This window comes from Sarcophilus harrisii, chromosome 3 (genome assembly GCF_902635505.1).
Source record: "Sarcophilus harrisii chromosome 3, mSarHar1.11, whole genome shotgun sequence".
Taxonomy (NCBI): domain Eukaryota; kingdom Metazoa; phylum Chordata; class Mammalia; order Dasyuromorphia; family Dasyuridae; genus Sarcophilus; species Sarcophilus harrisii.
Genome location: NC_045428.1, coordinates 341,902,823 through 341,919,209, shown reverse-complemented (window position 1 = coordinate 341,919,209; position 16,387 = coordinate 341,902,823). Strand labels below are relative to the sequence as shown.

At 36.4% G+C, this 16,387-nt stretch overlaps 1 protein-coding gene across 1 annotated transcript in view; it reads right to left on the bottom strand.

Annotated features, from left to right (window-relative positions):
- The window catches only part of LOC100934858 (thrombospondin type-1 domain-containing protein 7B), a 388,099-nt gene that overhangs the window by 87,156 nt on the left and 284,556 nt on the right, over positions 1 to 16,387 (bottom strand). The window contains exon 4 of the mRNA XM_031960024.1: positions 8,471 to 8,640. Coding sequence (XP_031815884.1) covers positions 8,471 to 8,640 — 170 coding nt within the window. The remainder of the gene's footprint in view (positions 1 to 8,470; positions 8,641 to 16,387) is intronic.

The window sequence follows — 16,387 nt, the reverse complement described above, 5'->3', positions numbered from 1 at the left end:
AATATTGTAAGTTTTTTTATACCTCCTACCCCCATAAAAGTAGCAGGTTGGTTTCATTAGGGCATGGAGTAGGTATATTATATTACATAATGAAAAAAAAAAGTTGGAAGATTCAGGGTAAAATGCCAGTTATTTGAGCAATGTTGGACATGTGGTTTTTCATTTGTGAGTCAGCTTCATCATTTAAAAAATGGGAATAATATTATTTTCATATACCAATAATTTATTTTCCTGTAAATTATATAATACCATAGTGTAATTGACACCAATTACATCATGTATAATTATTGTTATCATTACTGGTCAGTTAGAAGAATTCTCTCTGTAACTATAGATCATATGGCTAAACACAACCCCACATGGTTATTGTTATTATTATTATTAACAATAATAGTAATGTTAATGTTACTGATTATATGATAATCATCTAGTGGAGTTCTATTAAATGGCCACAAACTGTATTATACCTCTAATCCTTCATGAATTTTACAATATATGCCACAACTACAAATAGGCCCAAAAAATGATTAATCAGCACAAATTTATTCCTACTACTAAAATAATAACAAAAACACCACTTTTTCAGAGTAATTGCATATTTTTGCTAGACAGTATTACTATGTCTATATATGAAGAACACAACTTATTATAGGAAGCCAAAGGAAATATTTATTGGCTGAAGAATAGAAGAATTTGAATTCATTAACTGAATAATTCTTTTTATGTTTGACCACAGGATTGTGTTTTGTTTTTTCCCCAAAGAACAATAGGCATATTAGAAAACCCAGAGTTTGTGTTCTTGTCATGGCCATTGACACTTGTAATGGGCTGAGGCTTGATTTGCTGCACTGAGGTCCCTAGCACGTGAGGTTAAATAGTAATTGGACTATATTAATATATATGCTTGGAGAAAGAATGGCCCCCAACCACTCTCTGTGCAAGTCCTGATGTGTTGTATAGGAAATGATGATTTTGGTGGGTGGAGGCAGAGGGGCAGGAAGAGAGGCAGAGAGAGACTGCTGGCTGGGTTCTGCTCTGGTGGCTTCTGGTCTCATGGCTTCTGGTCTGGCTGGCTTCTCCCTTTACCTCCGATTCCTTTTTACCTCCAATACTTCTTCACTTCTACTGAGAATAAAGATTGAAGATTTTCCCCTTAACTTGAATCCCTGACTCCAGCTGATTTTAAAATACATGGTCATCATATTTGGTGCCCAAGCATGGGAACCAAGGACTCCACTTTCACTGAAGAAGTCTCCAGTAACCAGGAACTTGGGTGAGTATTGTTAATAGACAAACAGGGAACTTATTTTCTTAAAAACTAAACTAGTAACCTTTTTTTTTTTGACTGAAATGGGACAGATGCTAGCTAAAGATTCTCCATTACCCCCCCCCCCACAACCCCTTCAACCACACCTAGGAGTGGCGCTATAGAAAGCATGCTTAAGCTGATAGAAGGACAAGGGCTACTTATAACTTGGGAACAGATAGCTAGACTTCTGGGTACATTAAACCACACCTCCCCTTGGTTCACAGAGGAAGAGCAAATCTCTCAAGATAATTGGACATTAATTGGGCAATAGCTCTCCACATATTACAACAAAAACAGTCCTCATTCAATTTCTATCGAGGCATTCTATTTATACAATATAATACATTTAGCCCCAATAAATCCTATAATTAATAGAAGAAAGAAAAAACCCACTAAAAATAGCCAGATGGGGAAGCCTGAGATTAAAGAGGAAGACAATGAAGAGATTAATGACCATATCCCCATAGGGCATGGAGACTTAAGTGAGGCTCAAGAGTATGGTGAATTTGAGGCAGCTTCACCTGAGGAGCAGGTAATTGACTCTCCTTCATCAACTCCACCCTCTGGGATGGAGGGAAGAGGGGTAGTGGGGGGAGCGGGGAGAAAGTGACAGCACCAGCACTTCCTCCCCAGCATCCATCTACTCCTATGACTCGATTGCAAAAGGGACTAATGAAAGTCAAAGCAGAAGGTATTGATGTAGCAGAAATCCAGCACCACATTTTTCCCGTAATACAACAGTTTAATTCTTCAGGTCAAGAAAGTCGAAGATATGCTCCTTTTAACATAGAAATCCTCAAAGACCTGAAAAAGGCTTGGACTCTTTATGGGGCTACATCAGCTTATGTTAAGATGTAATTACAAAATTTGGCTTTTGAAATCTTGACCCTTAATGACTGGAAATCTATAGCAAGGGTATGCCTAGAACCTGGACAAAACTATTTGTGGCTTTCTGAATATAGTGAGCTCTGTAGGATACAAGCCCAACAAAATAGTTAAAATGCAGTTCATGCTGCAATTACCTATGACCTACTAACAGGTGTAGGTCCTATGCAGACATCACAGTACAGATTAATTATTCCATAGCAGCATATGAGCAAATTGCTGCTAATGCTATCAAAGCATGGGCTTTGCTCCACAATAAAGATGACAAGGGTGAGGCCTTCACAAAAATAACACAAGGGCCAAATGAATCCTTTGCTGACTTTGTGGGGTGTTTGCAGACTGCTATCACAAGAACTAATGGTGAAAATGTATCAATAGACGTTTTGATAAGGTAACTTGCTAAGGAAAATGCTAAGGAGGTTTACAGAAGAATTATACTAGGACTGCGCAAGGATGCTTCTTTAGAGGAGTTCATAAGATGCTGTGCCACAGTGGGCACAAATGCCTTTTATAGCCAGGCTATGATGCAGACTTCCCAAGATCCCAACATGGAAAGACCAGGGTCCCTTCTGGCAAGGGACTTCCAGAGAGACTCATCGATGCTTTCAGTGTGGTAAACTAGGGCATCTGAAAGCTCAATGTTGGTATAAAGACAAAGTGAGAAAATAGGGTGGGAGAACAAGACCCAATACCCCATGTCCAAAATGCAACAGAGGCTTCCATTGGGCTTCAGAATGTAGACAGGTTCAGGAAAACGGGATGAGGGGCCCAGCCCCAGAGCCCCAGGCAAAAAATCACTTGGGGCATGATGACAGGCAATGGTGCACCTAGAGAGTGCCTAGAAGTCCAATACCCAGATATGACTAATCAGACAGGAAGCCATATGATAGAAGAAAAGGATTACACAATCAATCAGCCAGGAAGCAACTTGATGGGAGAAAGGGATTACAATTAGGGAGAATATAGTTGTATGTAGCTGGGACAACTGAGATACCCCCTGGAGAGGTGAAATCTGTTCCTCTCCAGCCTGTGGATCCCTTGCCTCCAGGCACAGTAGGCTTGACCATTTCACCTCCTTTTCGTACATACAAAACAGTGTCCATCCACACACTGATGTGGGAAACTGGGGAAGGTGTAGATAATATCCCAGTCTCTAATACAGGGAGACAATGTGTGACTTATCACCCAGGAGAAATAGTAGCATCAGGTTTACTCATACAGAATCCTAATAAGCAACCTGGTGATAGTCACCCAGATTCTGACTCCAGACCACAAAATCCAGCAATATATTGGACAGCAGCTGTAACAACTGACCGACCTATGCTCACGATCTCTATAAATGGCCTACCATTAGAAGGATTGGTAGACACAGGTGCAGATTGTACAGTCATTAGAGGTGCCAATTGGTCCAGTCACTGGCCAAAGATTAAAGCAGACACCTACATGTCTGGCATAGGAGGATCAATAGCAGCTGAAGTTAGTGCTTCCCCTATGAGATAGACTTTTGAAGGCAAAACAGGAGTTTTTACTTCTTTTATAGTTGAAAAAATCCCCATCAATCTGTGGGGAAGAGACGTTTTACATCAATTAGGATTACAAATGAGTACTTCGGTTTTTTAAGCAAGGCTGCTGTTGAAGGCCTGCCAACACTTTCACCTGTTCCTATCCAATGGAAAACTGATACACCAGTGTGGGCAGAACAGTGGCCCTTAGGTAGTGATAAAATTCAGGCCTTATTAGATATATACAGGAGCAGCTTGACCAAGGACACTTACAACCTTCTCTAAGTCCTTGGAATTCCCCAGTGTTTGTTATAAAAAAGATATCTGGAAAATAGAGGATGTTAACAGATTTAAGAAAGGTGAATGAACAGATAGAAACTATGGGAACTCTTCAGCCTGGACTTCCATCTCCTACTCAATTGCCTAGAGAATGGCCTCTTTGGGTCATAGATATTAAGGATTGTTTCTATTCTATCCCTCTGGATAAGGAGGATATGAAAAGATTTGCCTTTTCAGTGCCCAGCATTAACTTAGCTGAGCCTTATAAAAGATATGAATGGACAGTTTTACCACAGGGAATGAAAAACAGCCCTAGTATATGTCAAATGTATATTGCTGCTGCTTTTGCTCCAGTAAGAAAAGCATTTCCAAAAGTTATGCTATTACATTATATGGATGATATATTGGGATGTGCACCTGAGGAACAAATGTTAGAAGCATGTCTACAAAAGACCATAGAAACACTAAGGAATTACAAATTATACATAGCGCCAGAAAAAATTCAAAGACATGCTCCTTTTCAATACTTAGGATATGATGTATACCCTAAGGTGCTTACAGTACAAAAACTGTCCTTAAGAACAGAGAAGCTAAACATATTGAATTATTTTCAGAAATTGATAGGAGATATCCAATGGATGCGACCAGTGTTAGGCTTGACTACCTATCAGTTACAACTGTTATATGACATTTTAAGGGGAGACAGTGGTTTAAATTCACCACACCAGCTTACAAAAGAAGCTCAAGAGGCTTTGAGAAAAGTTGAACTGGCTTTATCCAATGTGGTTGAAAGAGTCACTCAAAAACCCTTGGAGATATCAGTTTTTGCCACACAAGAAGCACCCACAGCAGTCCTTCATCAAGGAGACAGTGTGATAGAGTAGGTGAACCTCCTGGCACAACCAGAACAAAGCCTTACTCCCTACCCAGTGCTTGTGCCTAGAATTTTATTAAAGACCATTAAGCGAGCAGTACAATTATCTGGGACAAGACCTGACAAGATATACACCTTTTATGCCAATATACAAATTAATGTGTGCTGTGAGACCATCCCAGAGTAGCAAATTTTATTACCCATGGCTCCAAATTTTACACATGGATCTCCATTAAAGATAACCAGACTATTACATAATTGACGATGGATTCTTGAAGAAAAAGTTTCTAAAGTTCCTCTTAAAGGACCAACTATCTTCACAGATGCATCCAAACATAATATTTGTACTGTTTACTCTCATGATCTAACTATAAAGAGAGTAGTCAGAACTCCTTTTCAGCAGAATGGACTGTATGTGATCATTCTAGCTCTTACTTATTATCCAGGAGACATAAATATAATATCTGATTCGGCCTATTCAGTAGGTGTGGTACAAAGAATTGCCATAGCCCAAATAAAATTTTCAGCCTCTAATATATATCAGCTCTTTAAGAAACTCCAAGAGCAAGTGAGAAAGCATCCAGGTAAGATCTATTTCTTTCATGTCCACTTTCATAGTGGACTTCAAAGTCCCATTTTTGATGGCAATTCAAAGGCAGATAGCCTTCTAACTATGTTGGTCAATACTCTTTTATTCCAAGAAGCCCAGGCATCTCATTCTAAATATCATCAGGCTGCTCGAGCTTTACGTTTACAATTTGGAATAACAAGAGAGGAAGCTAGGAGCATAGTAAAAGCCTATACAGCTTGCCTTCCTTTCCAGGCTCCTACAATGCCTCCAGGGAAGAACCCTCATGGTTTGAGACCCAATGAAATCTGGCAAATAGATGTGACCCATTATAAGTCTTTTGGTCATCTGTCTTTTATCCATGTTGTGGTAGACACCTTTTCAGGATCCACTTTTGTAATACCAGCAGCAAAAGCGACAGCCCAAGTGGTCACTGAATTCCTCATACAAGCATTTGCCATTATGGGTGTGCCACAAGCAAACAGACAATGTTCCTGCTTATACTTCCAAACATTTTGCACACTTTTGTCCACAGTATGAGATTTTACACAGCACTGGCATACCTTTTAATCTTCAAGGACAGTCAATAGTAGAGAGGAGAAACAGAGATATTAAGACGCTCTTCCAAAAACAAGAGAAAGGGGGAGCCACAGGTAACCCTAGAGAACTTCTAAATCTAACCCTTTATACTATTAACTTCTTGATTTTTGACAAAGATGCACTAGCTCCGGCAGACAGGTTTTGTAACCCACCGGAAGGGCAGTGTCCAGTGCGAGCCGCTCCACTATCTTTAGATAATCGCCAGGTGATGTGGAGAGACCCAGAAAGTGGTGAATGGAAAGGACCAAATATGTTAACTGCTTGGGGGAGAGGGTTTGCATGTATTTCTACATGTGAAGAAGGAATCAGATGGGTGCCAACGAGCCGTATTTGCCTTGTCCATCACAGAGAGACGGAGCAGACCTTTGAAATGAAGGGGAAGACCCAAGAAATATCAGGTGGTTCTGTTGCTGATTGTGCTCACCATTGAAAGAGTGTGGCAGTTATGGTGTTTGACTCATGGACATCGAAAATTGTTGGACTTGAAAACCCTCAGGAATCACTGGATTCTCTGAGACATAGGACTTGAAAACCCTCAGGAAACATTGGATTCTCTGAGATATAGGACTTGAAAACTCTTAGGAATCATTGGATTCTCTGAGAAATGATAAGACTGTTACAGGACTTCAAAATCTGCTGGAATCATTGGATTCCCTAACACATAAAAAGACTTTTGCAGGACTTCAAAAACTTAGGGGGATCATTGGATTCCCTGACATATGAAGCAAGGGACAATAGATTGGTTTTGGACTATCTCTTGGCTGCTGAAAAAAATATACAGTTGACTGTTGTTTACATACCCTCCTTCTAGGACTTCTGGAGATCTTTTACAAAACCATGTTGATTTATATTGTTTGCTATTCCGCTACTTGCATGTACAATTCATGTTTGTTACATCACATCGAGCCTGCACTGACTGAAGGGAGTGTCATCACTAATAGCCTTATTGCTGTGTGCTTGTGTAATTCCTCCCATGCTGATGGGTTTGTGCATAATAAGACCCTTCAGCCCAGAAACCTGCTAGTAACCCCCACTTCTTCCCTTTGGTGCTTTTCATCTCCGTTCCTGAAATGTCAGGAAGGGCATGATCATTTCCTTTTTTAGTGCTTTCATCTCCCTTCCTGAGAAGTCAGGAGGGTCATGATCACCTCCTTTTCGGTGCTTTCACCTCCTTTCCTGAGAAGTCAGGGAGGATGTGATCACCTCCCCTTGGGGGAATCTGACCTCCCTGAAGAGTCAGGGATGGCATGACTACCTGTGTTCTAAAACAAAAGAAAGCAGGAGATGTAATGGACTGAGGTTTGAGTTGATGCACTGAGGTCCCAAGCACGTGAGGCTAAATAGTAATTGGACTATACTCTATTAATATATATGCTTGGAGAAAGAATGGCCCCCAACCACTCTCTGTGCAAGTCCTGATGTGTTGTAAAGGAAATGACGATTTTGGTGGGTGGAGGCAGAGGGGCAGGAAGAGTAGCAGAGAGAGACTGCTGGCTGGGTTCTGCTCTGGTGGCTTCTGGTCTCATGGCTTCTGGTCTGGCTGGCTTCTCCCTTTACTTCTGATTCCTTTTTACCTCTGATCCTTCTTTACTTCTACTGAGAATAAAGATTGAAGATTTTCCCCTTAACCTGAATCCCTGACTCCGCGGTCATCATAGTCGCTAATTAGCAATGTGATCTTGGGCATGCCACTACCTCACTGGACTTTGATTTCTTCACTTGTGTCGAGTGACTAGACTTCCAAAATTCCCTTCAGAATTTTTAACTTTCCATATATTTAAAATATCCTACTCCTTTCAGTCCTATGCAATGACATTTTAAAATAAATTATCCTTTAGAATGATGGAAGCTTCAAGAAATAACAATTTGGGCAAACATTACCTTGTACTTTCTAGGCAAACGTAGAACCCTGGATGAATTGTCAACTCATAAAACAATGCTATTTCTTATATACACCTGCATCTGTACTCAGGAAAATATAAAAAGCAAAAATATCACCCAATTTTTAAAATAAAGATTGCTTTTGTTTTCTTTAAATCTGTTTTACATTGTGGTAATTCAAGAATACCACAATGATTCAATTGGGAAAACAAACAACAAAATCTTTAGATATAATTAATTCAATGACCACATATTCACAATTCAGATAAAACATGTCAACTTTCCTCCTTCAAAAAGGTTGACAAGTCTATTCTAGTGAAGATTCATTAAAGGAAATTATTAATTTTGTCTTTAAAGTTAATTATTCACCTTGTTTGACTTTGAGCAAATCATTAAATTTCTCTACCATCAAGAAACCCGACTTTACCATCAAGATCCCAGAGTCTTCTCTCTAACTCATCATTGTAAAGAGATGCAAAACCTAACATGACAAGGAGGGGAAAAAGTCCTAAAATACTTTACTTAACATTGTATACAGAAAAAAATGTAGTACAAGAAGATCACTTGCATACCTTCCTTTGATTGCTGTCCTGAAAATTTTGTGGTACTCTGAGCACAGTATAATTCTCGAGTTTGAATTCCACCTCCACATAGGGGTCCAGTTGTGTGCCAGTGAGGATCTTGCTGTTCTAGAAGAAGAGTTACTTGGCATTCTTTCCATTCAGATGTCTTCCATGAATATCTATTTGAATTAGATTTATTTATAAAAGAAGAAAAAAAGTAGTAAGGAATTTTTTTTAAAAACATGAAACATCCTTAAAGCAGTGTTCATTCATAAAGCACTTCTATAAAGTAATAACCTTTCCCCTGCAAGGAAATGTCTACTGGCTATGAATTCCTTGTACTCTGCAGCATAAAGGAAATTTCATGGCCTCATCATTCCTCAGACAAAGGGTGATTTGGGGGAATTGAAGTAGGGAAAAGAGGAAAAAATGAATGAATTCATATATATATATATATATATATATATATATATATATATATCAGTTATGAAGTTGTAAAATATCTAGAACTCAGTATGATGCTGAATGGGACAAGCCTTCACTTCTGTGACCACTCTGTGCCTAAAAGCATAGGCTTTGTATTAATTTTACACATATTTAAGAATCTTTGGGGAAAGATACCTAGAGATGTCAAACTACTCACTGAAAAGTATTGGCAGAATTCCTTGTGTTTAAAATCCACAAGTCTCTTCAAAGTTCTAAAGCATTTCTCTCTAAATACACATACACATATAATTATAAATGCCTGTATATGTATACTTATATATACATGTTTAATTCAGACTTTATTTTCATATGTGTAGGAAACTAAGAGTGAGAAAAATTTCTCTGAAAATGCAGACCTTCAACTCATTTATAATAGATTGTTGCAAAGTGTTTCTTAGAACCCCCAGAAATTAATGGTTTGGCAAGGTCACACAACTAATATATATCAAAAGTAAGATAAAATCTAATTTTTCCTAGCTTCAACTCCATTCCTCTATTTCTAATTCCCACCTCCCATATAAACATAGATAACAGAAATAGATGCATATATATATGTACATGTAAATAATCAGCCAATAAGCATTTGTTAAGTGCCTGCTATATGCCAGGCACTGTGCTAAGCTCAGAGAACACAAAGAAAAAAAAGCATGCCATATTCAGAATTCACAATGTATACATATATTCTGATATGTAGATAATTATCTGTTCATGTTAATGTATAGATTATATGTATTATATTACACTTAGATTAATAAGAAGAGACAATTACTAACTTTTTAGCCCTATGACATTTGGAAATGTTGTACATGTATTAAAATGTTAGTACTATATCACTCTTTATAATTCATTGGTACTTTTTAGATAAATTGTCATGCTGTCATTTAATCTTCAAACCCACATGGGAGATATGTTCCCTTAGTTATTACTAGTAAAGAAACATATACCAAAAAACAAGGCAAGAACACAATAAAATCTGTGCACAATAAGCAAGAAATAAAGGAACATTCATAATACAGCCCCCCTACCGAGGGAATTCTTTCAGACAGAATTTCCTTTTGTGTATTATTACAACATTTCTCAACCCCAGTATTAATATAACTTTGCAGCATTCACATAAATACCAAAAGACTCATTAGCTTTAGGAATGATAAACAAATAACTAAGAAGCCTTCTCAAATCTATTGTCATATTGTGGATGTGAAATACAAAAATCTTCTTTGGTCTTAGTTGTTTAAAACCCTAGGACATCACACAGGCAAAATGAACATGGGCTATGAACCCTCAGGCCTTGTAGAATCAGGATGAAACAAATGGAAATTGGGCAGCAGACCTAGAAAAATCAAGAAATGAATCGAATACAGTCGAATCACAATGCAGGTTAAATCTCACATAAAATATCATCTCAATGAAGAGGCATGTATAATCAAGATGTCTAAATCTCAGCCAATGGTGCATTTATTTTGAGACATATTTATAACTGCAAATCCCAGTATAACAAAAGGATAAAGATAATCCCTTGAAGTTTGTCATAATGGATTGGGTTAATATATGCTCCCTGCTTCTTCCTGCCACAACCATTCAGGGATTTGAAATTAATCACCAGATTTTCATTGTATATAACAATTCTGACTCAACTTTTATATACATTTCATCCTATAAGTAACTGTGATCTCTATCAATGAAGATTCTAACCATTAAAAGAAAATGTCAACTGTATGTTGAGAGGCAGTATGGATAGAAATAAAACAGGCTCTAGGGTCAGGATGAAGTAAGCTTAAGTTCTTCCTTTAACCTTTCTCAGAAGTCCTGGAAACTCTTTAAGAAGGGACAAGTTATCCATCTACATTGGTAGGGAAGTTCCCTCACCAAAAGGACTTTACATTGATAAAATCATAGCTCTAGACCAAAATAAAAAAGTAATAAATAAATAAATATACATGAACAAAAGAATCCATCACTTGGCAGCTGAATTTCTAAATTTATCTAGGTTGTGTTCTTAGAGAATAGACATAGAGTTTTTCTCCAGGTCCATGATTTTCAGCTTGGCAAGACCAGCCAGAGTGTTTGTTCTGTTGACAAAGCTTCAAAATTGTTTTGTTTCCAAATTGTTTCCAAATTGTTTCCAAATCAGTGAATATGAGAATAAGACTTTCATAAAATGATCTTAGCCTTTCGATGAGAGGACTCATTCTAAGGATTTATTGTTTTTGAAAAGCTATGGCATTATCTTAAGAAAGTTCAACTCCTTCATTTTTATAGAAGAGGAGAGAAATAACCAGAATGTGAGACTTACTCAAAGTCCTAATTGAAAGAGTCAGAATGCAAACTTTAGCGTTCAATTCCATATTCAGTATTCTTTTCATGTAGTATAACTGTGTGTGTGTGTGGGGGGGGGGGTGTTTCTGGACACTGGAAAAAAAGAGAAATTTATCTTCTTTTCTCAATGTGATATAATAAAGACTACTCTCTGATTGGCAAACTAGAATTCTCAAAATCTCTATTAGAAAACCAGCTGGTTGGGCTATGGTCTCCACAAAACCACCTCTTTCTATAATAACTCTAGATATTTGTACTTCTGTTAAAATAAGAATAGCAAACATCCCTTATGCTTATGGGGCAATGAATAAAAAGAGGCCCAAATAAGTAAAACTTAGACATTTTGGGAAAAGAACCTTTAGATGATGAGATGAGGGCAGTCACTTAAGCATCAATGAAGCAATTTAGGTTAAATTGACCTCCACATAATATATATATAAATATAATATATAATACAATTAATTATTATATAATTATATTATATATAATTATATAATAATTAATTATATTATATACAAGTATATATACTTTTATGAGCATAGAAAAGAAAAATACAAATTATTGATCATTATCACAGAGTTGTGCAGTGGACAGTGTACTGGGTCTGGAATTAGGAAGTTCTGAATTCACATCTTGCCTCAGATACTTTGTAAGTATGTGATTCTTGACTAATCACTTAACTACAGCCTGCTTCAGTTTCCTTAACTGTACAATGAAAAAAAAAAATCACCTGTCTGAAAATAATAATTGCACCTATCTCACTCTGATTGTTGTGATGATCAAATAAGAAAATATAAAACATTTAGCACTGTACCTGGCACATGGTAGGTACTTACCAAATGCTTCTTCCCCAGCAAGCAAACAAACAAATAAATTAATGAATGAATAAAAAGAACTACTTGTATTTATAGGGGACAGGAAGAAAGATTGAGGTACATGATTCCTGTTTGAAGCTTGTAGTAGTAGCAGTATTAGTAGTAGTTGTAGTAATAGTAGTCATAATAATAGTAGTAATAGTAATGGTAGGGGTGAGGATTGAAGCGGTAGTGGTAATGATGGTGGTCATGGTAACAGTTTAATTTTGTTTTGCTTTTACTTGATATAACAGAAAAGTTATCCTGAAGGGGAACAAATACTAACATATCTCTATGAAGGCAGAACTCTGATCCCTCACTAGTTATAACCAACTCTTAAATTCATTCTTTTTTTTCATCTTCCTAATCATTTAAGAAAAAGTCTTGTTCCCTTTTTCTGGAAAACACAGATCTGAGCTTAGACTCCACTAAAGCCAGACATGATCCCAAGGCTATTTTAGTTCTAAAATGAGTAACAACCTCTTCCCTTGGAAGAACAGCTTTATTAGTTTTTTGGAATGAAGCACAGGCCTGATGGGGCTGCTCCTCTAAAAAAAAAGTTGGCACAGTCCTCCAATCATGAAGAGTATGTTGCCATTAAGAAGTGATCCAGGGAATAAAAAGAATAGGTCACAAAATCACTACTTTTGTGTTTCTCATAACTTGACTATTAGTTGTTGAATAATAATTAGACTTTTGGTAATCAATTTGTGATAGGTAAGCTGTTGAGATAGACACTGAATGTGAAACTGCTAAGTTGCATCAAGAAATATTATGGCCAAGAAGATCAGAACACATGCATCCACTGTTCAAAGCTTCTTTTCTCTGCTATAAACATATTTGGGAAATTAAATCAGAATCAGCAAGTTTCTTGATGAATAAAGAATTCGGAAATCAGAGCAAAGGGAGTTAATTGAACCTACATAAGAGTTATTATGCCCTGATGAGCTTTACTCTACTGAGACAGGGTAGGGTAATAGAAAGGGAACAGAAGTCTTTTTATCTTGGATAAGTCATTTTCCTTTATACTTCAATTCCCTCAGTTTTAAAGTTGAAATAATAATACTTTTACAAGACAGATACTGGGTCTGTTTTATAAATCAAATGACCCATTGAATAAATAGTGTTTTTCAATTTAGAAAATGCCAATTAAATGAGTATGATTATTAATGTCAACAGATAATATGTCAGAATAGAAATATGCCTGGGACACTGAGAAGTTAAGGAATTTAACCATGACACTACTCTTGCCTACATCTAGTGTGTATCAGAATAGTCCCGCTAAGATGTTCCAGACAAACTGGAGCAATCATGTGGTTGATCAGAGCATCCTCTGTATTAAAAGTCAACATTTGCACTAAAATTCAACAAATTCATGATGAAGCATATTCAGTCACATTGATTTTACTAAAATTATCAGTATTGATATTGTAATGAAAGCAAAAATTGTTTTGTACCATTACATATCTCTGAAAATATCTTATTTAAAAAGTGATGTTCTCTTCATTTCATTATTTTTCATTGTTTTGTAATCTGCATGACTATTACTAAAGGAATGTCATAATTAATTCATTATTAAACAAATACAAATATATTGAGGGTGCATGTTCAGCATTTCTTTCTTTTGACAGGGGTACATGATGAAAAACTTGGATGATCCTGCATTTGACAATAGCTTATATTAATTATACTTTAGTCTCCTTGGTAAGATTTTGGAATCATTTCACTTTTAGCAGCAACATATTCTGAATTTTGTCTCTGAATTCTGGGATATGCTCTGTTGGGTTTCATAAATTCTTAAAATGTAATTTATTAATATAGGACTTTTTGATTCATAAAATATTTTGCATTATCTTTGATCTTTACAAAATGATGTAAAATGAGTGGTCAATTATATTCTCACTTTAAAGATGAGGAAACATTCATGGAGAGATGAAGTGCCTTGTTCCAATTATTACTGAGCTAATGAGGAGTAGAGACAGAACTGAAAAAAGCCTCATGATTCCAGAGCTTACGTCATTGCTTCAGTGATTCTTTGTGGCCTCCTATAAGAATTTACTGAAAAAAAATGAGAGAAAAGATAGATGCACTCAAGATTTGTACTTTATAAAGAAACATTTCATGAATTTTTGTAAATATACTACCTTGCTAAATAAATATATGTGGTCTCCTTTATGTGGGTATTCTCTCTAAAAATGAAAATTGCAACTTCCCCTTACCTACTCAATTTGTTGAACTCTCTTCCATGTTCTCATCACTACATGTGATCCATCTATCATGCTGGGAACTTCTCTTGACAGTGTTAGCATCCTTCATGTTATTTTTCTTGCTAAACTCTTATTTGTAATATACTACAGCCTGTTTACATACTGCATGCCTTTCCTTTGACTACTGAGTGATATCATTGACCTTTTGATGATTTCCATTCTTGATTTTCTACAGACAGTTTCATACAGTGTTACATAGCAATAGAGACATCTGGGAAAGTGGACAGGGCACTGGACCTGAAATCAGGAAGATCTGAATTTAAATGGAACCTCAGGTCATTAGTAGTTGTGTGACTATGGAAAAGTTAGTTATTGTTTCTCTCAGTTTCCCCAATTGTAAAAAGATGATAACACTTACTTCTCAAGATTATTATAAATATTAAATATGACAATATTTTGAAATGTTTAGCCCAGTCCTGTGTAACTGTTAATTGTTCCTGCTCTTCTCCCCTTTTCCCAATACAACAGTGAAAGAATATTGATGACTAAAAGATAAGCATTTATTTCAGGGTGAAGCTGGAGGTCATAAAAAAGGCACTTTGAAATTTCATAAAACCAAATCAAGCCATTCTCTTATTCCTGATCAATTCAAGCCCAGATCTTTGCACAGTTGAAATGCTTATCCAAGATATAAATATGCTAAGTTATGTAGGTAGCATATGAAAGTCATTCTCCATTCACTTACTTAGATCCTTCATTTACTTCAATAGGCATTCTTCATCTGAGAAAATTTCCTTTTGTAAATAGCTAGGCCAAAATCTTTGAGTGCTTCAGGATTTTTATTTAGGTGACTGAAATATTCAGAAATGTCAATTTCATCAATATGATCCTATCCATTGACAGAGACATCCCAATGATTCCTATAACATGCAGATAATTCCCTTTTGACCCTAACTTGGTACTAGAACAATCCAGCAGATATTCCCAAGACGCATATGTTTCTGTTTTATATTTTATCTGACAATAATAATCAGAAGATTGTTGAATAAATTATTTTCTTATAATTTTCAAGAATATTTCATAATTTGGGTATATGTATGGTAGATATCTTATTGAAAGATAATTTTTAGAAAGCTTTTTCCTTTACCATTGAATCAAATGCAATCTACATTTCAGGCCATTGAGGGATGATTAAGATAGATTATATAGTAGAGCATCACTGAAAGGTTACTTGTTCCCTTTTAATACCTTTTACAAGGATGCCTTTGATATATTTAGTATTATATAATGCGTGTAGATTCTAATTTTTAAAATTATGTGAATTGGACAGGTCTTATATGACTTTTTACATATTTATGTTCCCTGTGTTGATGTGCAATCATTTCAATCATTATTGTGTCACTATTTGTGACACCATGTAGGATATTTTTGACAAAGACATTTTAGGTGAGGAAAACTGAGTGAAATAGGTGGTAATTGATTTGCCTAGAATCACATACCTAGTGAGCATCTAAAGCTAGATTAGAACTCAGATCTTCCTTACTCCAAGCCCAGTACTCTATCCATTGAAGCACTTAGTTTCAACATTATGCTCCCTTGGTCATCTTCAAAAATAACAAAGCATGACATTTCTCCCCAAACCTTTGGTGTCTTCTACTTCTTCAGATACAATAAGAGTCAATACCTCAATATCCTTAAAACTGTATTGCTTTCAGCTTAGATCCTTTATATACTTGGTCTAGTCCAGAAGCTTTACTAATTTTCCCCCTTCAGTATTATGTTGCACTAATTCAAGAAGCATGTACAAGTTGGATTGCCAACATGTGACTTCATTATCTTCTGCTTCTTTTTTTGGACATCAGAGTTAGGACATGAGTCAATTTTTTTAATTCACAGAGAAGAATGCTGCAGAGAAGTTCAGTGATTTGCACAAATATAAGCAGCACTAGAGTTTGAACCTAGCTCTTCTAATTCAATGCACTTGCATGAAGTGATGTCTGCAACTGTTGCCATAGAAAGGGGGCAAGATCCTGACCGTACCACTCACTATCTCCTCTGACTTC